The 23,951-nt window shown below is 49.3% G+C and overlaps 1 protein-coding gene across 4 annotated transcripts in view; it reads left to right on the top strand.

The window, feature by feature from the left end:
- Window positions 1-23,951, top strand: part of RIN2 (Ras and Rab interactor 2) — a 238,228-nt gene that overhangs the window by 191,983 nt on the left and 22,294 nt on the right. For all 4 annotated transcript variants that reach the window (XM_028498655.1, XM_007120897.3, XM_028498657.2 and 1 more), the window contains 5 exons: window positions 4,146-4,338; window positions 7,589-7,700; window positions 11,020-11,092; window positions 15,414-15,505; window positions 18,841-19,998. In XM_028498655.1, the coding sequence (XP_028354456.1) occupies window positions 4,146-4,338; window positions 7,589-7,700; window positions 11,020-11,092; window positions 15,414-15,505; window positions 18,841-19,998 (1,628 nt within the window). The remainder of the gene's footprint in view (window positions 1-4,145; window positions 4,339-7,588; window positions 7,701-11,019; window positions 11,093-15,413; window positions 15,506-18,840; window positions 19,999-23,951) is intronic.

The raw sequence follows: 23,951 nt of genomic DNA, 5'->3' as shown, positions 1-23,951 counted from the left end.
GTCCCTGAATTTGGATTTGTCTGTTTCCTCCCATGTGGATTCAGGTTAAATACATTTGGGGGCAGGAGGACTAGGTGGTGTTATAACCTTCTCAGAGCATCAGAGGTCAGAGGTACCATGTCAGGTGCTGGAGATGTTGACCCTCATCGCTTGGACAGGGAGGTGTCTCCCAGGTTCCTCCATTGTCAGGGCATCTTCTCCTCTTCAGGATAAGGAATCCATGGGATGATATTTTAAGGCTGTGAACGTTCTGTTGCCTAAATCTTTCATTAGCATCCATTCGTGAGATGTTATTTGCCACTTTCAGACAAAGCTTAAAACTGGAGCTGGCCAGGTCTCAGGTGCCAGTTTTCCCACTGTGACCATCTCCTGAGTCTCCTACTCAGTGGTTTATCTTTTATAAGCCACCCATCCTTTGCCCACCCTCACATTTGCATGCAGACATCTGTCTTAGAAATCATGGTTCTGTTCATCTCATCAGGTTCTTTCTTGGGTTGGATTCTCTAGAAACAGAGCCAGAGACAGGGCTTATAGGATGGGATGGGGAGGAAGCCAGGCAAAGATGTGGGGTCAGCAGGGGTGTCGCCTCTGCCTGGCCCCGCAGGGAGCTCTGAAGTGGGACTAGCACCCCAGACGCGTCCCACCTTCAGGCAAGAAGCCCTCTCCTACACTCTGTATCAGTGTGTCCATGAGCAGTGTGTCTGCTTCCAGGGGAGGGCATAGCTTCCTGGGTTGTGCAGAGAAGGAGGCAGATGTGAGCTTTTGGCAACCAGCACTCATAGCAGCAGGGGATGCTTGGTTGGTAAAGGCGGTCTAGGCTGGCAGGGCGCCAACAGCATCCACTACAGTTTCAGTATTTCCCTCATTAGTTCTTTCCCAAGGCTTGTCCCCGATAAGCCGGAGAAGCATGAGCTTAGTCATTTGCAAAGACAAAAGGTCGAATTTATGGTTGCTCCTTTATGAGGCCCCATGAATCTTATTCGCCACCTTCCTGTCTGGGCCGTGGTTTTTAAAGGTGAGGTCGGTTGTCGGACCAAAGTCTTTATAGCTTCTTTTTTTGGGGGTGGGGTGGGGATCTCTCTCACTCTTATATTTCTTTTCTTTTTTTTTTTAACATCTTTATTGGAGTATAATTGCTTTACAGTGTTGTGTTAGTTTCTGCTGTATAGCTTCTTAACAACTGGATGAGCAGGATGGGCCCTTCGAAGGAAGGAAGAAGTGTCAACTCTCAGCACATGAGTGTCAGGATTGCCGTGTTACAGGTGGTAGAATTTGGTCTTGGTAAAAATATCGCCAACTTGAGATGGCAGGGCTGAAATATATCTTTATTAGAGTTCCCAGAACTCTTTCAATGGCTTGTTACCTGTCTCCCCTCCCCTCCAAAAAAAAAAAAAAAAAAAAACCTAATTGGGTCTGAGTTCAAGTGCATATTTTGCTCTTAGGTCTCAAGCACGTGCTCCCCAGGTTCTGGGACTGGCAGCATCAGCGTTACCCCAGAACCTGCTACAAATGCAGAATCCTAGGCCTACCCCGGACCTGCAGAATCAGAATATCTGGGGCTGAAACCAGGAAGTGTGGCTTCACACCCCCCAGAAGATTTCTCACCCAGGCTCAAGCGCTGATGCAGAGCAAAGGTTGTAAACTTGGCTGTACCCTGGGGTCTCCTGGGGAACCTAAACCATTCTGATGTCTGCGTTCTGCCCCAAAGTGTCTGATTTATTTGATCTGGGGGTGCAGTCTAGCCATTAAAAAAATTTAAACTTCCCAGGCGATTTTCATGGGCAGCCAGGGGTGAAAAATCACTGCTGTAAAGTTGCCTGCATTACCTCATGGGAAAGGAATTTTAACACCAGCTTCATTTTGAAGAGTTTGTTCCTAGAGCTGCAAAGATTCACTTCAAAATACCTGGAGGCCCTGGAATGGCATTTCCAGAATAAGGAACTGCCCTTTCTGGGCACAGATGGTCCCATCTGGAAAACTGCAGCACCGGTAAAGAAAAACACTCACATATTTGAGAGCAGAGGAAATGTAAATCTTGAATGGGAACACGAGATTCTTTAGATCTGGAGCAAGTCAAGAGGTGATGGAGAGGTGGGGGGGGCGGTCTCTGGCGGCCCTCGTGCTGTCATCGTGGGGGGCTGTTTCTGAGCCTGCACGCCCCAAAATGTTCACTTAGGTGGGCTTCCTCTTAGGGGTGGAGTGGTCCACGTAGGGGTAACACACCTCCTTTCCCCACCTCCCCTTCATTCAGACCCACCACCTATCTTCCTCACTGTTAAAACCTTCCTCCAGGCCATACGTTTGGGTCTCTTTGGGTGCAGACATTTGAAGATGGTGTGTACCCCACCTGAACTCGGCCGTGCAGACATGGATGGTCAGGCCTGGTGGTCCCACTGGCTGTTCAGGGCCATGCTGATGACTAGCTTATGGAGAGCTCTGAGCGTGGTAGAGGGGAAGACATCCCAGAGGTTAAGCAGCCTTGGGCAGGTTCCTCAAGGAACCTGAGCCTCCTGGTCCTCTTTTTGAAAACAAGAGATCCCGGCCCCTCCTTTCAGGGCTACCGCGAGAAAGAGATGAGAAAATATTTATAAAGGTTTGGCCAACAGTAGACACCACATGGATACAAGCCATCCCATGTTCACGATCTCACTTGTTACTTGCAAAGTTGGAGGAACACCAGACCTCTTGAATTTCTACCTCTGCCATTTCATGGTTGTTTATTACTCTGGACAGCTCAGGAGCTTCTTGGGGCTCAGTTTCCTCATTTGTAGAATGGGGATTAAATACTCAATAACAGGGTTAGGGTTGGGTGCCAAGGGAGATGATGGACATCAATAGGGTATCTTTTTTTATAAATTTATTTATTTTTGGCTGCATTGGGTCTTTGTTGCTGCACGCGGGCTTTCTCTAGTTGTGGTGAGTGGGGTCTACTCTTCGCTGCGGTGCACGGGCTTCTCATTGCAGTGGCTTCTCTTGTTGCGGAGCACGGGCTCTAGGTGCACGGGCTTCAGTAGTCGTGGCTCGCGGGCTCTAGAGCGCAGGCTCAGTAGTTGTGGTGCACGGGCTTAGCTGCTCCGTGGCATGTGGAATCTTCCCGGACCAGGGCTTGAACCCGTATCCCCTGCATTAGCAGGCGGATTCTTAACCACTGCGCCACCAGGGAAGTCCAATTTTTTTTTCGAGATTTCATCACATGCCATGCAATTCTGTGGTTTTCAGTATCTCACAAAGTTGTACAGCCATGAGCTCACCACATTCCAGAACATTTTCGTTACCTCGAAAGAACCTCCATTCCCATTAGCAGTCATGATATACCCCACGCCACTCCCCGTCCCCAGCAACCACTAATCTTTCTGTCCCTATGTTTTTACCTAATCTAGGTATTTCATATAAGTAGAATCAGTACACTATTGTGTCTGGCTTCTTTCACTTAGCGTGGGGTCTTCAAGGTTTATTCATTTCGTTGCAAGGGTCAGTGCCTCATTCATAAAAGGAATGAATGACTATAATGGCTGAATAAAATTCCATTGTATGGATATATCACATTTTATTTATCCATTCTTTAGTTGATGAAGATTTGGGATGTTTACACTTTATGTATGGCAGTTATGAATAATGTTCATATGATTTTATGAATAGCACAACACACCATTCAACTGTGGTTTTCTATCGGAAATAATATAGTAATGAAAATGAAAGTGCCTGGAAAGAAATGAAATCCAGTTCTTTGGGTACAACATGAGTGTGCGTGAGTGTGTTTGTCTTTGCTTTTAGCGCTTGCCTGGTCATGCTCTTGACTTCACGGTTACCGTATGGAATTTAGCATTTAGGGTGTTTGGCTCAAAGTAAGAAATGTTCTGTGGCAGAAGACAGAGTAAACAGCATTTAGGAGGTTTAGAACCTTGTGAAAACTGGGTTACAAGTAGAAGGTTGGGTGTGTTGAGTGTTGTTGAGTACTGTCTGTAACGTTAGAGATAAAGAGTGAAATAGAACTTGGTGTCTGCCCCCGGAAAGATTTCAGTCTGGAGGGGAAGGCAAAGGAGGTGATGATGACAGGACGGCCCCATCTAGGAGACCGAGGGTTGCTGTCCTTGTGTGGGGGATTGTGCTGCAGCCGTTTGACCCCTGCCAATTCTCTCTCCTAGCATGGTGAGACACAAGGACGATGGCTACTCCGAGGAAAAGGATGTGAAGACCTGTCCCCGGGACTCTGGCTACGACAGCCTGTCCAACAGGCTCAGCATCTTGGACCGGCTCCTGCACACCCACCCCATATGGCTGCAGCTGGGTCTGAGCGAAGACGAGGCGGCAGGAGTCCTACGGGCACAGCCTCCGGGGGTAAGACTCAGAAGCGGGAAAGCAGGTGGAGGCGGGCAGGGCTGCCGCTTCCTTAAAGAGAAAGACGTGGAGTTCCAGAGAGCTCTTCCCAGCCTGCAGGGAGCACGGTTCCCAGTGTGTACCTCGTTACAGTGCAGAGAAATTCTGGAGGTTATGGAGGCAGCTCCCAGGAACAGAGCCCTTCATGATTTGTCTTTCTGCCTTCCTCTGCCCATGTGTACCCAGGTCTGCAGGATAACCGGGCCCTTGGGTCCTGAGGAGGGGCCGCTGGCTGGAGGCCCTGGGCCTGCCTTCTGGAGATCTGACGTCGGGGATGAGTCTGGTTGTAGGGTCCTCAGTTGCCCCTGTGGCTTTCCTTTCAGTATGAGCCTGGGAACCCTGCCAGGGCCCAACCATCCAACGTGGGACCCAATCTTCAAAAGTTCCATGTCCATAGTCTTGTCTGCTCTGGCTGTCAGTGTGATCCTCCTTTCCTTGGATTGTCTCAGGGACAAAACAAAGTCCAGTTGGGTTTTTTCAGCTCCCCCCACCCAAGACCAGTCTCATCTTACTCAGGCCCACTCCACGACGCTATAGAAGTTTCTCAGAAAATGTTATTCAGTGATGGGTAGGTATTTCCTGTGCTGTCTGTCGTGGTAGCCACTTGCCTCGTGTAGCTATTTAAATTACATTAATAAAATAAAATAGAATAAAAAATTCGGTTCCTCAGTGGCATTAGCCACATTTTAAGGGCTCACTAGTCCCAGGGGTTGGTGGCTACCATATTGGATGGATAGCGCAAAGTAGTGAACATTTCCACCATCATAGAAAGTTCTACTGGACAGCGCTTGTGTACAATGTCTACTTCCAAAACAAGGATAAATACAGTAAATCACAGATAAAATAATACTGGAAACAACACACAACAAGAGACAGAAACTAAGAAATAGATGGAGAGGCAAGGAGAAAATTCCTTCAGTAGCTGGCTGAAGAACGTTGTAACAGTTGGGCACAAAAATAAACTTTTAAGTTTCCTATCAGCCAGAGCTTGTCAGTTATCACTTTTTGACTTGTAAGTGAGTCTTTGTTTCTCATCTGACAGAAGCAGACAGGACTAAGTCCTCTGTTGGAACACACTCAGGGTGACAAGCGCAGTATTCGATCATCTCTGCAGAGAATTCCTTGGCCAGCGTGCCGGGTTGTTGCCCTTCGTTTTGGCCTATATGATCAGGACCCCTTTCTGTGAGGCCCCCACTTTTTTCAGGTTGAGTTGTCTGCTCCTGTATTACTGCAAAAAATTCTAAAGAGGGAGGTTGCCATGTTGCTAGGCAACAGTTCCCCTCCCTGCCTGTCCCCGCTCCTGGAGTCAGGCAGGTCCATTCCTGCTGAGACCTGATGGGGAGCAAGTCAGGCAGAAGGTTCTCCACCTACCTGAGCCCTGGGCAGGACCTGCCTGACGGGGTGGGGCAGGCCGAGGGCGGGGTGAGGACGGGAGAGGCCACGGTTCACCAGGAGAAGTGAGGATGCTGAAGAGAAGGAAGGGCGGGTGTGTGAAGGAGAGAGATTTGAAAGACCAGCTCTGGTGGCATCTGGTCCTTGGGATGCCACCATCCCTGATTCATCTACAGCCTAAGACAGTGGGCGGCAAACTGTTTTCTATAAAGAATCGGAGTGTCACTATTTGGGGCTTTGTAGCCCATACAGTCTCTGTCACAGCCACTCAAGTCTGCCATCGTAGGGCAGCCATAGCCATAGACAGTATGTAAACCAAGAAGCAAGGCTGTATGTCAGTAACACTGTGTTTGTGAAAGCAAGCAGCAGGATGGATTTGGTCTGTAGGCCGTGCTTTGCCAACTGTTGACCTAAGGTTTCAGACGTTCAGGAGATACAGCTTAGAGGTTGTACCCTCCCTGACCCCAAGGCTCAATGAGATACCACCTCCCTAAGGGAGCGATACTTCTTTCCACCAACCAGCAGCTACCTCCCACCAGTACTTTGGGGCTTTTACTCAACCCGATAGCATTGAGGAAACACCTGCTTAAGCTTCAGGGTGACCCAGAGCCACTGACTCCCAGCGCTGGCACATTTTTTGGCTGCCTCCCTATGGATGCTGGGAAAAAAGAGGGAACTTAAGATCTTCCTGTCTCCTTACCAGATACCCACTTCCCATTACCCCTCCTCCCCCCAAAATCATCTTAGGAGCTATTGACTGGACATCGAGAAAGAAATGAAGATTAGGTGGAAGAAATAAAAGGCTGTAGAAAAGCAGGAGAGAGTAGGTATCCAAATGCAGAGGAAAGAGAAGTAGGTAAAGAAACAGGACAGGATGGGATCCTTGGAGAAGGCTCATGTACCCCAGGAGGGAACAAGGACGCAGCGGATCACCCCACTGCAAACTCCAAGGAGTGCCATTTGATCTGTTGTCTAAGTAGATGGCGCCCCCTGGAGTTGTGCAGTGCACGGCCTGCACAGCAGTATGCGGCTTACTCACCTCTGCAGTGACAGAGGCCAGGATGGTCTCCTGAGATCAGCACCAGGAGTTGGGTGGGTTTAAACATACATCTAAAGACATTATTCGGAACTGGAGGGAGAGCTGTCACAAAGCGAAGCGAGTCAGGAGTAAAGCTAGGACCGCCAGCTCAGTGCTGGCTGTGGCGAGCCTCAGAGCCCAGCTACCTGTCTCCCGAGGGAAGTTGCCATTTGCAGCTCCAGCGGATGTGGACATGCCTGGTCTTGCCTTATCATCCCATATTCTCCAAGAGAAGCTAGACATTCGGATTTTAACGTGAAAAACAAAAACCTTGTGCTTTTTCACTGTTGGCAACAAATTCAGATTTCTCTCTTAAATACACCCATAAGCCACATTAGCCAAAGAAGTTCTAATTCACCACCTATGGCTTCGCCGTGTTACCTGTGTCTAGAAATTTAGGGTTCGTCAACCAGGATGCCTTTATCAGACGCAGGCTAGAGAATATGTACCGTGAGCTGTAAAGCAGTCACCAGACTGAAAATGCTTTTGCAGACTTAGCCTCGTGGAGAAGGTTCTGTCAAAGGGAAAGTGGGATTCTCCTGAGGCCAGTTACCAAAGAAGGGCCTCTGTGGCCTGCTTGCTCATCACCCCTTTCCATGGCAGTAGTGTTCTGCCTTAAGCCGTGTAGTTCGGCTACAAGAGGGGTTCCACTCATGGATGCTGGGTGTGCCGGTAACCACATGCCCAGGTCCCAGCCTTTGAGATGTTTCCTAAGCTTGAATTTTTTTTCCCCTCCCCTAGATCTTCCTGGTTCGTAAATCCACCAAAATGCAGAAGAAAGTCCTCTCCCTTCGCCTGCCCTGTGAATTTGGAGCCCCACTCAAGGAATTTGCCATAAAGGAAAGCACATACAGTAAGTGGTCATCAGGTAGTTAGGTCCCGGTGACACGAGGGCCTGGGGTCTTTGAGCAAGTAGAAGAGGAGAGAGCCTGCACTTTGAGACGGACAGACGTGGGTCTGTGTCCCAGCGCTATCGCTTGTCCCCGGGATGACTGGGCAGGTAACCTACCCTAGGAGCCTCGGTTTTCTTATCTGTATAGTGACATCTGTATAGTGTTAACAGTTCAGTTAAACAACTTGTGTGCAACGTTTGCATTCTACTGCCTGGCGTCTGGCAGGGGCCTAACAGAGGCTGGTTTCCTCGCCCTCTTCCCGGTTATGCAGGGCGTGGTCCCCAGGTTTGCTGATGATTAAGCTGCAGGGTGGGCTGCACCACGGAGCCTTTTTATGGGCTCTCACACCAAAGAGTATGTCTGCACAGCTCTGTGAATAGTCCTTGAGGGGACATGTTCCCTCTAGGGCATTACTGTTCAGTGTGCTATGAAAGGCAGCTGATCGTAGGCAGAATCTAGCCCTTTGGAAAAATGGTCTGGCTGAAGTTTTGGAGGGATAGTGGTCAGGAGTGTTGGTTTCTTTCTGCTGAACCATGGTCATTGGAAATCTGAAATCTTGGAAGGCCAAGTTTTCAATGGGAAAGGGAACAAACAGTCCTGATGTCCTGCCAGGCTCCCAGCAGCAATCAGAAGATGGACCTACACCCCCAAGGGGAAGGCTTCACTGAGCCACAGGTGAGCAAGCTGAGGTGTGAAGGCGAGTTTGGATGCTGGTCAACTGTCCAATAAGATGATGGAGACCAGGTTCTCGTTATAACCTGAGCAAGCCTCAGTCCCTGCCTTTGAAGGAGCCGAAGGTCCTGACACCAATTTCAGGGCAGATACTGGCTTCCACTCAGCCCAGAGTTCACAGTCTTGCTGAGCCCAAGAGTCATTAACTGGGTCTGGAGGAGGTGTTTCTGGAGCAGCCTCTCTGTGATGTATGACTGGCCTCAGGTCCCATGATGTTTTCCCTCCAGGCTTCTCCCAAGGTCCCTGGCTTCAGGGAAAAGCTTCCACGTGCAAAGTCATCTGAGCAGTCACTGAACCTGGCTAATGATCTGCCGGTTTATTTACATTAGGAGGGAATCAGAAGGTAGATTTCAAACCCACCATCTGAAAGGCAATGAATTAAATATTAAATGAAGAAAGGTGATTCTGAGTTGGCTTTTGAAGCTCAGCTAGCCAAGAAGTGATATATCTAAGTTGTTTGTTTTTTTTTTAATTATATATTTACTTCTGGCTGCATTGGGTCTTCGTGGCTGCACACAGGCTTTCTCTAGTTGCAATAAGCGGGGGCTGCTCTTCGTTGCGGTGAGTGGGCTCCTCATTGCAGTGGCTTCTCTTGTTGTGGAGCACAGGCACGCGGGCTTCAGTAGTTGTGGCCTGTGGGCTCAGTCGTTGTGGCTCATGAGTTCTAGGGTGCAGGTTCAGTAGTTGTGGCGCATGGGCTTAGTTGCTCCGTGGCATATGGGATCTTCCCGGACCAGGGCTCGAACCCGTGTTCCCTGCGTTGGCAGGAGGATGCTTAACCACTGCACCACCAAGGAAGTCCCCTAAGTGGTTTTTAAATGCCTTCTAACAGCCAAAGTTAACCATGATAAGTTAGCCTGCAAGTCCCTCCTTCCCCTCCTGCAATAAGTACAGTTAGTGTTTGTACTTTAAACTTTTCTTGTTGTTCACCTCTGAGGTCCCTCCCTGGCTGAACGATTTTCCTCCCTATTTTGTAAAGACTTTTATCACTTCCCTAGTCCTCTCCAGGTGACTTAAAGTGGCTGAAAGAGCTAGTCTGAGCAAAGAATTAACCTGCCTATAACTGATTACCGCAAGACCTCAGTCCCACCAGGATGGCCCCTTCCTGGCCAGGATCTACCTTCTCTGCAAATTGAGGTGCACTGAGAGAGGAAGGGCTGGCTTTAAAAACACAGATCTTTTGTCATAACATCTGGACAGTGTGTTTCATAATAAGTACCACCTCATATCTGTGTAGACTTCTTTCATGTTACTCCATTTTTTAAAAATGTTTATTTATTTACTTATTTGGTTGTGCCAGCTCCTTAGTTGCGGCATGTGGACTCTTAGTTGCGGTATGTGTGTGGGATCTAATTCCCTGACCAGGGATTGAACCTGGGCCCCCTGCATTGGGAATGTGGAGTCTTACCCGCTGGACCACCAGGGAAGACCCTAAGTTACTACATTTTTAAAAAATTGCACTTCCCACTACTATCCTTCTGGGAGACAAGGGAAGTACAGTTATTGTCCATTTTACAGATGAGAAAACCGAGGCTCAGCGAGGTTAACCTACCCCAAGTCCATTCCCTTTTACTTAACTCACGAAATTGTGGTGCATATGTGTGTGTGTTTCTGTGTCTGTCTGTCTGTCGCTCATGGTAAATGTGTAGAGGTATAGATGTGTTTTGGGTGCTACAGAAATAGTAAGCGAAATAATACAACGTAAGCAAGTGATAAGCAAGATAAATGAGGCTATGGAAGGGAGAGAAACTCGTCTGATTGAGGAAATGAGGAAATCTTCACACAGCTGAGGCTCTCTGGAATGTTGCTGGAAGAATGGCTGCAGGGGTGGCATTTCGGCAAAGAGGCAGTGAGGAGTGGTTGGCAAGTACATGAATTTTTGAAGTCAAGCCACTCTCCGTTCCATCATCTAGAAGATGTATGAAATGGCACACCATCTTGCCAGAATATTTCTTGCACGCTTGCACGTTTGGTGGTGGTGGTGGGAGTGGGTAGGGGCTAAGTAAATGAATTTTAGAATCTTTCCTACAGAGTTGAACTCAAAGCTGATTTATGAGAACCCCGTGTTATCCTCCAGGGCTCGAGCTCCTTCTCTGCCTCGTGTCTGTACCAGAAGTGGCCCGTTTTGGCAAAGAGGATTGTGACCCAGGAGGTCCGGCCCGGGAGAGTCAAGGGCCGGTGGGGGCTTGGTGTCCCCTAAGCCCGGTCTCCTGATGGCCTCTCACTCCAGCCAGTCTGGCCCCTTGACCCTTCCCAGCTTTGCGTCCCAAACTTTAGCTGTGTCATTTGAGTCTGCTCTGGTCTGTTTACCAGGCACTGGAGCACGTGCTCCAATGAGTCAGGGGCCAGGCTTCTAGGCCTCCGACCCCTCCCCTGGCCTGTGTCTGGCGGCCACACAGCTGGTTCCCGTCAGCTGTGTGAGAGTCGGTCAGGGAGCACAGAGATGCTCCTGCCCTCGCAGCAGGCAACATCCAACACTGAGGGCCTTTCCTTTCCCAGGATGCGCTCAGGGACACTCAGCTGGTTTCCAAACTCTCTCTTTTCCAGCCTTTTCCCTGGAAGGCTCAGGAATCAGTTTTGCAGATTTATTCCGGCTCATTGCTTTCTACTGCATCAGCAGGTAAGGCCTCTTCGTCTCCCAATTTCAAGCCCCTGCTTGGCCTGTGCACTCTCACTGGCCCCCCGGGTTTCTTGATTCGTCCCAGGAGCAGGGCTCTGGAAGGCTTGTCACCTATTGAATGTCCCTGGAAGGATTGGCCCCTGAGGTGAAAGGGTCACCAGGCCCCCTGTGCCAGGCTTAAGATCAGAATAACTAGCCCAGCCCCTCTAAGCGAAAAATAACACACACACGCAGGAAGGGACCCGTGATGCAAACGTGTAACGTTTAAGGGTCCCTGATAATGTTTCTGAAAAACCCCCAGTGGATGCAGTTCATCTAGAAATGTGGTTCCTTCAACCAGCCCATAAATCTTGCATCGCTCTCCTTCAGGCCCGCTGGGTACCCCTGTCTTTTTTGTAACTAAAGGGACTGTTTGAGTCTACCTGAAGCCAAGCCCCAAATCCCGATGTTAACAAGTGTCAGGGGAGTGCAAGCTGGGGAAGGCTTTCTTCTTTCTTTCTTTTCTGTGAGCCATCCCAGTTTCTCAAGTCAAGGGTTCTTTCCATGAATGAGGCTCAAAACTCATTGTCTGCAGAGGTCGATGTTGCCTCCCCTGAGGTAGCCTGGCTCAGTTGGCCTCCTTGGCTTTTCTTGTGCATTTGTCGCAGCCGATAGAGCAGAGACGGGCTAGATCCTTGGGGGTTGGGGGGAGGGTAGGCACCAAGCTGTCCACTCCTGGAGGTCCCCAGGCCAGCCCAGCCGAAGCTGCAGTCAGTGGCCTGATGGGGGAGGGCACTTCCAGAGGGGGAGCCCAGCGGGAAGAAGGGGGGGGCTTCCTCCAGAAGGGGACCAGAGCCCTGTGAGTGCCCTGCAGGGGACGCCACCTGCCAGGGTGTGGGCAGGAGCCCTCACCTGTGTGAGGAAGTCTGCCCAAATCGAAGAGGCCAGTGCAGAAGCCCTCACATCCCCAGGCATGCACGCCTGCCCTGGCATGAGCCCGGCAGCCCCTGGGAGTGACTGTCAACCCCGGCATGTCCGTCAGAGGTGAGGCTGGCTGACATTTACACGTTACAGTTTGCTTCTTGATGAGCCTGCTGTTGTTGTGAAAGATCATCCCACCTATAAAACAGGATTTGGCAGCCATGCACGAAAGACACCATCTCTCCCCTCAGTGGTCACCGTAAACTAAGTGCCGCTGTCTGGAGTCGCTTGGTGACTGAAGGGGTCAGAGTACCTAGAAGCCTTGGTGACCCACAGAGCATGATGCCAACACAAGATGCTCACAGGCAAATCCCTACATCGACATTTTGTGATCAACAGTCAGTCTCCTCCTCTTTAGAGATGTGACATAGAGAGTAAAAAAATATTTAAAAAATAAACCTAGCTTATGCATGCATTAAAACTCTTGAGTAACGTTTATACAGAAGATGGCTTTATTTTGTCTGTTATGCAAGTTTTAGAACCAGGGTTAGGTGAGAAGGAGGCACCCCCTCTTTGTGTGTGTGTGTGTGTGTGTGTGTGTGTGTGTGTGTGAGAGAGAGAGAGAGAGAGAGAGAGAGAGAGAGAGAGAGAGAGAGAGAGAGAGGAGAGGCTGTGTCATGCCCTTGGCTGGCACGGCGGGAGAGAACTTACACTCAACGTCTAATTTTCTAGTAGATCAAAGCCTAAAACCACCCATTAGTGAATGACAGGTGTGGTTTCCTGTCATCTCTGTCATTAAGGAAAACCCAAACCAATTATGCAATATTTAGGCTCTAGGTACTGCATTGGGCAAAGTAAAACCTTAAAATAAACATAGGTTGGTTTTGTTATGTGTGGCTTTCCCCTCAATTGCCTAAAGAAAGTAGGTTTTCTTTTTTTTTTTTTTTTTTTTTTTTTTTTTTGTGGTACGCGGGCCTCCCTCTTCTGTGGCCTCTCCCGTTGCGGAGCACAGGCTCGGGACGCGCGGGCTCAGCGGCCATGGCTCACGGGCCCAGCCGCTCCGCGGCACGTGGGATCTTCCCGGACCGGGGCACGAACCCGCGTCCCCTGCATCGGCAGGCAGACTCTCAACCACTGCGCCACCAGGGAAGCCCGAAAGTAGGTTTTCATTAAGTGGGTACAGCCATGGAAATACAGATCTGCATGATGCTTTGGCGTTACAAAATTCTGATCTCAACAGTCTTCATTTAACGTTATAATCAGGGCCATGGCCTCTCCTGGGTCCAGCAGCAGCTCTTATACAAACGCTGCATCCCCTGACGCTCCACCTGCTTCATCCAGAACAGATGCAAGTGGACGAGGTGCTCACAATGTCTGGGGACAGATGAAAGGGTCTCCTGGAAGCAGGAGGTGACCCGGGCTTAATACCCCAGGAAAGAGGAGCCTCCTGACTGCCACCTCCTAGTATTTATGTGAGCCCTCGTGTTTTGCTCTTTCCGTCTACCTTACTAATTTGTTATTCATTGGCAACAGCCTCAAGGGTTCCAAAAGTCTCCAGTCATCCAGATTTAATCTGATTCAGCCTACAGTGTTGCCCAATCTTACTGTCAATGACTAGTTGTTTGGTATAGTTATTTTCTTCGGTGGAAATGTTCAGGTCATCTTGTGTTGACAGAACACAGGCAGGAGCTCCGAGCTTTGTCCTCACGTTCTCCACCCCAGCCACGGGCGGTGGGGGGGGGGGGGTGTCTCCTTGCTGTTCTTCATACATGCCAGACCCTCTCCCACCCCAGGGCCTTTGCACCTGCTGCTCCTGCTGCCTGGAATGTTCTTTCCCTCATAGTTTACTTCCTAGCCACCTTTAGATCGTCAGTCAAATGCTACCTGCTCACGGGGCCTTCCCTGGCCAACTCTCACACTTGAACCCTCTTTATTTTTCCCCTTTTGTGCTTTACTTTTATCCATGGGGCACATCCCCGTCTCGTGTATTCTATGAATCGCTTTATTGTTCTCTGTCTGCTGGCGTCCGCTGGAGTGAAGCTCTGTGCAGGTGGGGACTTTGTCTGTTTTGTTCCCAGCACCTGGCACATCAGAGATGACCATAGACTTTGCTGGATGGGTGAATGAATTCTTTCTTTGTAACACCAGTACCACCACTGAAAAAAATAAGTCCTTTCCTGATAAGTCACCCTTGTCATTGCATATTCATTCATCCATTTATTCAAAACACATTCTCTCGCTGTCTGTGTCAGGCAAGGCCCTGTGCTGAGCCCCGTGAGGGTTTCATCAGTGCTTAGAGCATGATCCTAACCCTTGTGCATAAAGATGAACAAGTGCTTTTTCAGTCTGCCTCTGCCCTTTCGGAGAAAGCAGGAGGTCATGGTGGCGACGCTACGCCCTGGCCGCAGCAGGACCCTGGTGCCAGCCCAGCTCCTTCCTCTTGGGCCTGCTGGTCTGTGATGCTGCAGTGCATGTGTTTCCTGGTCTACACATGGCGCAATGCTGCTTGGGGGCAGGGTTGTCGCATGGGGTCCTTTAGATTTGCCTTTCTGCTCAAAGCATGGCCCAGGGTCAGGGAGCTTGACAGAAATGCCCAACCTCCGGCCTCCCCCAGACCTGCTGAGTCAGAGTGCAGCCTCACAAGACCCCCCAGGGATTCAGGTGCACATTACAGTTAGAGAAGCACTACCTTAAGACTCAAGAGGGAGTTTTGTCCCCAGCACACAAAGGACAATGCATGGGCTGTAGCTGGAACACGTCGCAAATAAAACCAACAGACATTCATTGAGAATCTGCCGTGCGTAAGGCAGTGGGGTAATACATTTTGGTTTAGGATCACACATTCCTGCCCAGGGAGTCGGGGCCCAACATTCAGAGCATCTAGCAAATCAATACCTAATGTGTTATTTGTATGATGGATCTACCAACATAGTTAGCGATTCTGATATTAACTCTAGATAACGGCTTAGCTACACAGGAAGGCAATTTGGTCCTCGCTGCAAATACTGAAACCATGCGGGCTTGTCTCTCAGCCTGTCCTGCGTGTGTTAACACAGGCAGGAGTAGTGATCCCACAGTCCTATCAGTAAAGACGAGCCTGGTTGGGTACGCTGTGATGTCTGTGTAGGACATCTGAAATAGTTTAAGCTATAGACAGACAACAGGGACCTACTGTATAGCACAGGGAACTATATTCAGTATCTTGTAATAACCTATAATGGAAAAGAATCTGGAAAAGAATATATATGTATAAAACTGAATCACTTTGCTGTATACCTGAAACACTGTAAGTCAACTATACTTCAATTAAAAAATAAAACAAAAATAAATAGTTTAAGCTAAAACATCTCTAGGATGGAAATGAAAGCAAGAGACAGAACAAGACATGTAATTACATGCATTCTCTCTTTTGAAAAACCAGGGACGTCCTGCCGTTTACCTTGAAGTTGCCTTATGCCATTTCAACAGCCAAGACTGAGGCTCAGCTTGAAGAACTAGCCCAACTGGGACTAAGTAAGTGGGTGCCCCTGCCCAGTTTCTCTTGACGTGAATGCATGGAGCAGAGCCAATGGCAGATGATACATCGTTGCATCAAAAAGCAACCCTCATCTCCATGGTAGAACTCCATGAGGCCCTAAGTCACACCTCCTGAGAGTCTTTTTCTAAGTCAAACGTCCAACCAGCTCTCAGAGGCAGGTGCCGAGTTTGCCTGAGTAGCCCACGAATTCTCCCCAGCATCTCCCGTCGATGAGTTTGAGCTCCCCAAAATGTCCAAGTCTTAAGGTAAGGTGAAACTCTGTTATGGGTCCTGCCCTTCTGTGGCATCTTGCTGGGGAAAGGCCGTGCCTGATGGATGGGGAAAGCCAGTGCAGGCACCTCCCGTGCATGAGTTTTATTCTAGAAGAACACATGGTGTTGATGGCACTTCTGTGCTTTGAGGAATTTGACAGCGTAGGCTTCCAGAGTAACATCTGTCTCAGTTCCTCTCTTGCTTAGTTCCGGCCCTGGTGTTCTGGGCCACGTCCCTTACGCCGCCGTGCGTCTTCACTCCGGCCAGCTGGGCGCTCGCTTCCCCTCCTGCCCTTTGCCAGTGCCCCTCAACTCAGCCCCGTGGCGGACGGTGGATGGCAGGGGCTCAGGACACACCACTCCCCCAGTGTCGCTTCTTGGTTCTGTTGCCCTGGGGAACCCGTGTGGGTTTAACTTTCACAAAACATGTTTTCCTCCTCGCTGGGAAGGGGGAATTCTCTTAAGATTTGGGGGCTTCAGTCTTCAGATAGATGAACAACCAGGCCATAGTATTTGAGTTTATATACCAGTATATAGTATTTGAGTTTGGGATTCTGAAGTGCAACTACCAGGATTCCAAGGACCTAAGAAACTGTGATACTTGACCCAGCAAATAAGAAATATATGTGTCCCTCCTTTGGCCAGTTTGCCCCTAAATCTAAAGAACTTGTTCTGAAGCGGGTACCATTGCCAAGAGAGCCTACAAAATGCATAGAGAAGCCTGGAGGTAGATTCACATTCCCCTCTGAAACTTGGATTGTTTCAGAAGAATTGTCACATGCATCTGAGGCCTGTCTGACGGGCAGCTGGGTTTCAGGATTGGGAAATAGAATCCAGGTAAAAATATCAGGGCCGCATAAGTGTCCCTGCTGAAAAGTCACGCCATCTCTGCCACCGAGCTTTACACACCTTTGGAAAGAGTTTAAAACATTTCCTGAATTTAAGATCAGATCATCAGCTAGATTATAGGCCGCTTGAGGACATGCACCAGGTCTCCGTTTCCTCTGGTGACTTCCATCCCCAGGACTCCTGGTTCGGTGGTCAGCCTGCTGTGTGTGCTTCGTGCCACGGCTCCAGGACCGGAGTATCAGGGATAGCACTTGTGCCCTGCAAAGATCGAAGCAGAAAGAGCTTGCTCTGGTGGCCACCCACCAGAAGCAAATAAGGTCTCATTAATAGATATTCAATGTGTAATTGTCAATGTGCACCTTATCCATTTCGTGAAGAGACAGCACTTTAAAAAATTCTGTACCTCATTTATTTGTTTGTCCAACAAGTCTTTCTGGAGGGTCCGCCATGTGGCAGGCCCTATGTCCCACAACAAGGGTTCAAAGATGCATAAGGTCCCTCCCTCTCCCCCACTCCCCAGGTTTAGTCTGTATGGGAGGAACACATAACACGGGAACTAAGTGTTCTAAGTTTGTAAAGTCTTAACAGCGGTGGCAGCAGGAGTCTAAGGAGGACGCAAAGGAGGCGAGAGCTGCTCTACACTGGCCAGTAGAAATGGATGTAAGGCAGGCCAGTGTGTACCTTTAAGTTTTCTAGTAGCCACATGAAAGAAAATTAAAGGTGCAATTAAGTTTTACAATTTATTTAATGTGATATCTGCAATGTTATTTCAATATATCATCCCTGTTTTTTAAAGTATTGATCAAATATTTTACCTTCTTTTTTTCATGCTAAGTGTCTGAAATCCAGTATGCATTTATAGCATACTGGATGTGCCTTATAGCACATCTCCATTCAGGCACTAAATTTTTGTCAGAATTACGTGGATCTGTATTTAGATTTCGTTACATTTTACAGTTGAAAAAGTAGTTTCACATAAAGTTTCACATACTTTAGAGTTTCCCGGTAACTGAATTGAGTGTCAGTTTTTGCATTTAAATTGATTTACCTGAAATAAATGGAAAATGGAGCCCCTCCGTTTATGAGCTGGATTTCAAGCGCTCACTGGCCACAGGTGGCTGCTGGCTCCCCTACTGGACAGCACAGACCTAGAGGGAAGGAAGGATGAGAGAAAGCGGGCGACACAAGTCAAGGTCAGGCATGTTCACAGCACAGACAGGGCAGGGCCAGGGCCCCCAGCCTCAGCCTCTCCCCAGGCCCCTGTGACCGGCCATTCTGGGCCCTCGGGGAAAGAAACACAGTTTCCGCAGACACAACAAGACAGAACTGTAGAGACAATAACCTATTCCAGATGGAAATTGCAACAGGTGTTCATCACCACCACCGCCTCCCTCGATTTGCATGGAAAACAGACCCGTCTGTCAAAGGGCGCCCAGGCAGTACGGCTGCAGTCAGCGATGTGCACCCACCCCCAAGAGTGCTGAGCATCCAGGAGGTTGTAGGATTTGGGAAGGACGGGCAGCAAACCACAAAGATGGACGGGCGAACTTGCACTTAACCTTTGCATGAGCTGGCTGTCCTGTTTTTTGCTGATGGGACCTATGAGTGTATTTTTCCTCCTTTTGGATTTTAATGCTGAATGTGTCAAACCCCAGGCAGATTGTGTAACGTCCGCCAGGCCCAGCTGCTGGTCCTGCCCATTAAAGGGGAACTGCGGGCCCCCTGCAGAGGGCACCCCGGGAGCAGGAATCAGAAAGGATGCTGCTGCTTGGTGGGAGGACTTGGTCTTTGTGGAGCAAGTAGGGAGTCCCACGGCCTTTTCCGAGCTCGTGCTGTAACCACCCCAGTTCCTTTTTCCTCACCTGGGGAAAGGCCTGGCCGGCTCAGTGCCACGGCCAAGCCATCCTGCAAGGGCCTTGAAGGTGAAAAGCCTCCGGAGCCTTCCCACGAGCCGGCAGCTGGGCCTGGCAGCATTTCCACCCTTTCCAGTAAAGGAATGCAGTTAAAACAAAAAAAAAAAAACAAAAAAAAAAAAGAGAGAGAGAGAGACAGACAGAGAAAGAAAAAGAAAGAAAGAAAAACACCACACTCCAGTGTAGCAGCGCCTCCCCTTCCAAAGCTGTGCATTGCCAGGCAAGCGTGATTTTTTGTGAAGGACTGGCCGAGTGCACTGTATTTACATTCTTGTGTTCACTGATAATGACTTTCAGATTTTTGGAGCTCTCCAGCTGACAACAAACCCCCAAACCCTCCACCTCCCCATAGGCCTCTCTCCTCCGACGGTGTGGGTCCTGCCTCGCGTCAGCTCTGCCTTATAAATGGAGTGCATTCTATAAAAACCAGGACGCCCTCGGAGCTGGAGTGCAGCCAGACCAACGGAGCCCTGTGCTTTATTAATCCTCTGTTCTTCAAAGTGCACAGCCAGGAGCTCGGCGGAGGCCCGAAGCGGCCCTGCACCCGGACTCCCCCCGACGCGAATGGCACGGAGAGGCCTCGGTCCCCCCCACCCCGGCCCCCGCCCCCCGCTATTAATAGTGTGCACGGCAGCCCCCAGCTGTCCGGGCCCGCGGCCGCCGCGAGCATGCCGGAAACCGTGGCCCATCACCAACACGGCGACGGGGCTCGGCTTGGAGAGAAACCAACCCCCGTCCCTCCGCCCCGGCTCAAGAAGCAGGCGTCGTTTCTCGAGGCGGAGGGCGGTGCCAAGACCTTGATCGGCGGCCGGCCTCGCCCGGAGCCCGCGGCGGGCCCGGCCGGCGGCGCAGGTGGAGCCCCGGCGGCGGTGGAGGCGGTAGAGGAGGAGGAGGCCCCGCGGGATTGCACAAGGGCCCGGCCTGCCGCCGCCCCTGCATCCCCATCCCGGGCCCCGTGGCGCGGAGGCCGACAGAGGCTGAGTGACATGAGCATTTCCACTTCCTCCTCCGACTCGCTGGACCTGGACCGCAGCATGCCCCTGTTTGGCTACGAGGCGGACACCAACAGCAGCCTGGAGGACTACGACGTGGAGAGCGACCAGGAGACCATGGCCCCCCCCATCAAGTCCAAGAAGAAGAGGAACAGCTCCTTCGTGCTGCCCAAGCTCGTCAAGTCGCAGCTCCGCAAGATGAGCGGGGTGTTCAGCTCCTTCCTGACCCCCGAGAAGCGCATGGTGCGCAGGATCGCCGAGCTGGCCCGCGACAAGCGCACCTACTTCGGCTGCCTGGTGCAGGACTATGTGAGCTTCCTGCAGGAGAACAAGGAGTGCCACGTGTCCAGCACGGACCTGTTGCAGACCGTCCGGCAGTTCATGACCCAGGTGAAGAACTACTTGTCCCAGAGCTCGGAGCTGGACCCCCCCATCGAGTCGCTGATCCCAGAAGACCAAATAGGTGAGTACCCACCTTGCCTTAAATATATATATATATACACATATATAATCGCTTATATGTGGAATTTTTGAAAAAAGACCCAGATGAACTTATTTACAAAACAGAAAGAGACTCACCGACATAGAAAACAAACTTATGGTTATCAAAGGGAAAGGGCGGTAGGGATAGATTCGGAGGTTGGGATTAACAGATGCACAGTGCTCTATATAAAATAGATAACCAACAAGAACTTACTGTATAGCACAGGAAACTATACTTAATATTTCATAATAACCTGTATGGGAAAGGAGGCTGAAAAAGAAAAAAATATATATCTATATATCTGAATCACTTTGCTAGACACCTGAAACTAACATGACATTGTAAATCAACTATACTTCAATAAAACTACAACAAATATATATATATATACATATATATATATATGTATATATATATATATATATATCTGTAGCCTGGCAGGACAGCTCATCCTGTGTTAGTTCTCTTGGATGGAGTTTTCTCTGGAGTTCAAAACAGCAACACACTGCAGCCCCTGGGCTGATTTGAACTGGAAACACAGCTTCTTGAAGGAGACTTCACGTTATACCTGACTTGGCTGCTATGCGCCAGGCTTGGACATGTTTGAGGTGGGGGTTGACCAATGGGTATATATGTATATATATATATATATATATCTGTAGCCTGGCAGGACAGCTCATCCTGTGTTAGTTCTCTTGGATGGAGTTTTCTCTGGAGTTCAAAACAGCAACACACTGCAGCCCCTGGGCTGATTTGAACTGGAAACACAGCTTCTTGAAGGAGACTTCACGTTATACCTGACTTGGCTGCTATGCGCCAGGCTTGGACATGTTTGAGGTGGGGGTTGACCAATGGGAGCAGCTGATGGGTCTGTTCAGGGATGGAGCTTGCCTTCTGAGGGTCCGGTTGCCCACCTGATTTTGTGCTGCGTGTGTGGCACGACTGTTGAGGGTCTCCGGAAGGTGCGTCTCTGCAGGTTGTGTGCAAGGAAAAGGCGTTTTTGCTGTCTTCTGAGAGGCAGGGGTTTTGCGCTGCTTTGGTTGGGAAGTGCCCTTTTTACCCTCAGAAGAGGGCAGAGCCCGCGGTGTGCAGCTGGGTGAGTTTCCATAGGGAACAAGCCCCAGCTCAGCAGAACATGACAGCATCCAGAGCCCCCTGGGACCCCCACCTCGTCCCCCTTCTCCCTAGAGGGTAACCGCCTTGCTGGCTTCTCATCACAGAATTCAGTAAGTAGCACTGTTAGGGCATAGGCAAAAAAAAAAGTAAATCAATCAAATGGACAAGTTGGTTTGTGTACCTTTAAACTAAGTAACATATTTGGAGGTCACATGAAAGGTGTTTTCTCCAAAGTCAAGGGGAAATACTTTCTTTATAACCTCGTTGGAGGGCTGAATTGCTAGTGGTTACTTTGGCCAAGGGAAAATTGAATTTGGCAAGCCATCTTTTTTTTCCAGGGCGAGAGTGTTAAGGGATTTTTTTTTTTTTTAAACTTCAGAAGATTGACTCTGTAAGGCTAATTTCAGAGACCTCATTCACTGGACAGCAGCAGCCAAAAGAGCTTCCAAACATTTCCGGGCAGTTCATAAAGCAAAACCCCAATTTCTCTTTCTGATTGGGTCCGTTTGACGAAAGTAGTAAACAGTGTGTGGTAGCAAGTGTTGTCTCTCTGTCTCTCTCTCCTTCCTTCTCCCTCTCTCTCCCTCTCTCTTCTTTGGGTTTCAGCAGCTTTTTGATTTTCTCACAAAGGAATCAAAGCCTTGTTTGTTTTCCTACGGCTTGTGCCTGGGTTGATGGGGCGTGGTTAGAGCTGGGCTGCTGGAGAGAACGCTGGAAGGAATGTGCCCCAGGATGTGCCTTAGAGATGGAAACGCCTTCGGGACAACAGAATAGCCACCCAGGCCCCCTCTGTCCCCGCCCCTCAGAGCCTGCCTCTCAGAAGAGACCCGCTCAGACCCCGAACCGGCAGGAGCAGCTTCCTCTGCGGGCGCTGATGTCAGCCCTGGGCTATGTGGCCGGCAGCGCCAACCAGCCCACGGAGAGGAGGCTCCTCCCTGGGGAACAAGGCCTTCCCTTCCTTCCCCGCCGATGCTGTGAGCACCAACCAAAGCGCCCGTCCCGGGAAGCTCTCCTGCCAGCTTCTTTGTGGGTGAAGTTCAGAGAGGGTACTTGCTCTTGGAGCACCAAATCTCCTTTTCTCCAAAAACAAATTTGAATTTGGCCAGCAGTCTTTGCTGCAAACACTTTGCTGCTCCGGAAGGATGCAGCTTTCAATTTAAAATCTAAGGTCATAAGGAGAAGGGAAGCTAACATCTAGGGCGCCCCTAATTTGAGCCAGGCCGCCTGTCCAAGAGATGGCAGTGGGTCCTGGCCTCAGCCCAGTGAAGCAGGCATCCGTGTGCCATGTAGCAAGGCAGGGCTCTGCCAGGTGGAGCGGGGTGTCCCAGGGCCACGCCGGCCAGGAATTAGCCCGTGCAGCTTCTGAACTTCCTTCTGTCGGATTCAAAGGCCGTGGTTTTTGAACCTCACCCCTCTCCCCTGCTGCGGCCTATGTTCATATTTTCTCATCAGAAATTAAGGGGGATTGGGTGGGATTGACAGGTACACGCTGCTGTGTTTAAAATGGATAACCAACAAGGACCTACTATATAGCACAGGGAACTCTGCCCAATATTATGTATCAACCTAAATGGGAGAAGAATTTGAAAAAGAAGAATAGATACATGTATATGTATAACTGAATCACTTTGCTGTACACCTGAAACTATCACAGCATTGTTAATCAACTCTACTCCAATATAAAATAAAAAGTTAAAAAGAATTTCTTTTAATAAAGATAAAAAAATAAAAAGAACATCAAGTGTTCTACAAGGGGAAAAAATAGAAATTAAGGGGATTGGAAAAATTGTTTAATTATGTTATACACCTAAAATGAATACGATATATGTCAATTGTATCTCAATAAAATTTAATTTAAAATTTAATTTAAAGGGGAATTAGAATACAGGCTTACCCTCGGTGGAGGCAGCTCAGACCGAAGCTGCCTATGGGGGTGTAGGTGTGCCCAGCCCGAGCACTGCCTCACTTTTTTATTGGTTCGTTTTGGTTTTTTAAGCTTTTGCATTAAAGCAGACACTTCATCATATCTGTTGCTTCCCCAACGAAACCATTATTCTGTTTTGAAAAGTGCAGTGAATGTGCTGGGCTTCTGAAATTAAGAGGAAGGCAAGCCAGAGCAGAAGGCGACCCGAGGAACTCATCATGCGCCCAGCTGGAGGGAAAGATGTGACCCTGATTATTAGAAAACCAACCCCCTTAAATGTGCACATTTAGATTAGGACCCTGGCAAGAAAATGGACTTCGTCTAATTGTCTGCTTTACATATTCCTAAATGAAGCGCTCACTAGTTTACTAAAAACTTGTTAATACAGTGATTCCTTTAAGCCTCGTAGCCAACTCAAGGTTGGTACATTTGTGTAGATTTTGTTCACGTTTTGCAAATTCAGGAATGGAGGCCGAGATGTATAAAGTGACTTGCAGAGGGTTTTGCTGCTGGTAGGAAGGGGAGCTTGGATTCAACCCCCATCTCCTCTCGGTTGTCTGCTCATTCCCACCAATCTCACTTCCTGGGAGGTTGTAATTCACTTTGAATGGGTTCACTTGAATGCCACCCCCAGAATTCGAAGCCTCAAATTTGTTCAGAACAGGTGTCTACTGATGCTCAGAAGTCTTTTCAAGAATGCCAGTTGGGTTTCTCTGCCTCAGAAAAAAATCTAGTCCTGTCCTCCTTTCCCACAGCTTCTGAGGGAGAGAGCTCTGAACTAGGAGGGGGGAATGTAAAGCCTAGATTTACAGAATTCCATCCTGAAAACAAGGAAGTTGGAGGAGGTAGTTCACTGGTTTAACCCACGTAGAATTAGAGGCATCTGCAAAAA

Source organism: Physeter macrocephalus, chromosome 14, assembly GCF_002837175.3.
Source record: "Physeter macrocephalus isolate SW-GA chromosome 14, ASM283717v5, whole genome shotgun sequence".
In the NCBI taxonomy this organism is placed as follows: Eukaryota; Metazoa; Chordata; class Mammalia; order Artiodactyla; family Physeteridae; genus Physeter; species Physeter macrocephalus.
Note: the sequence above shows the minus strand (reverse complement) of the source record. Positions and strands in the feature narration are given on the sequence as shown.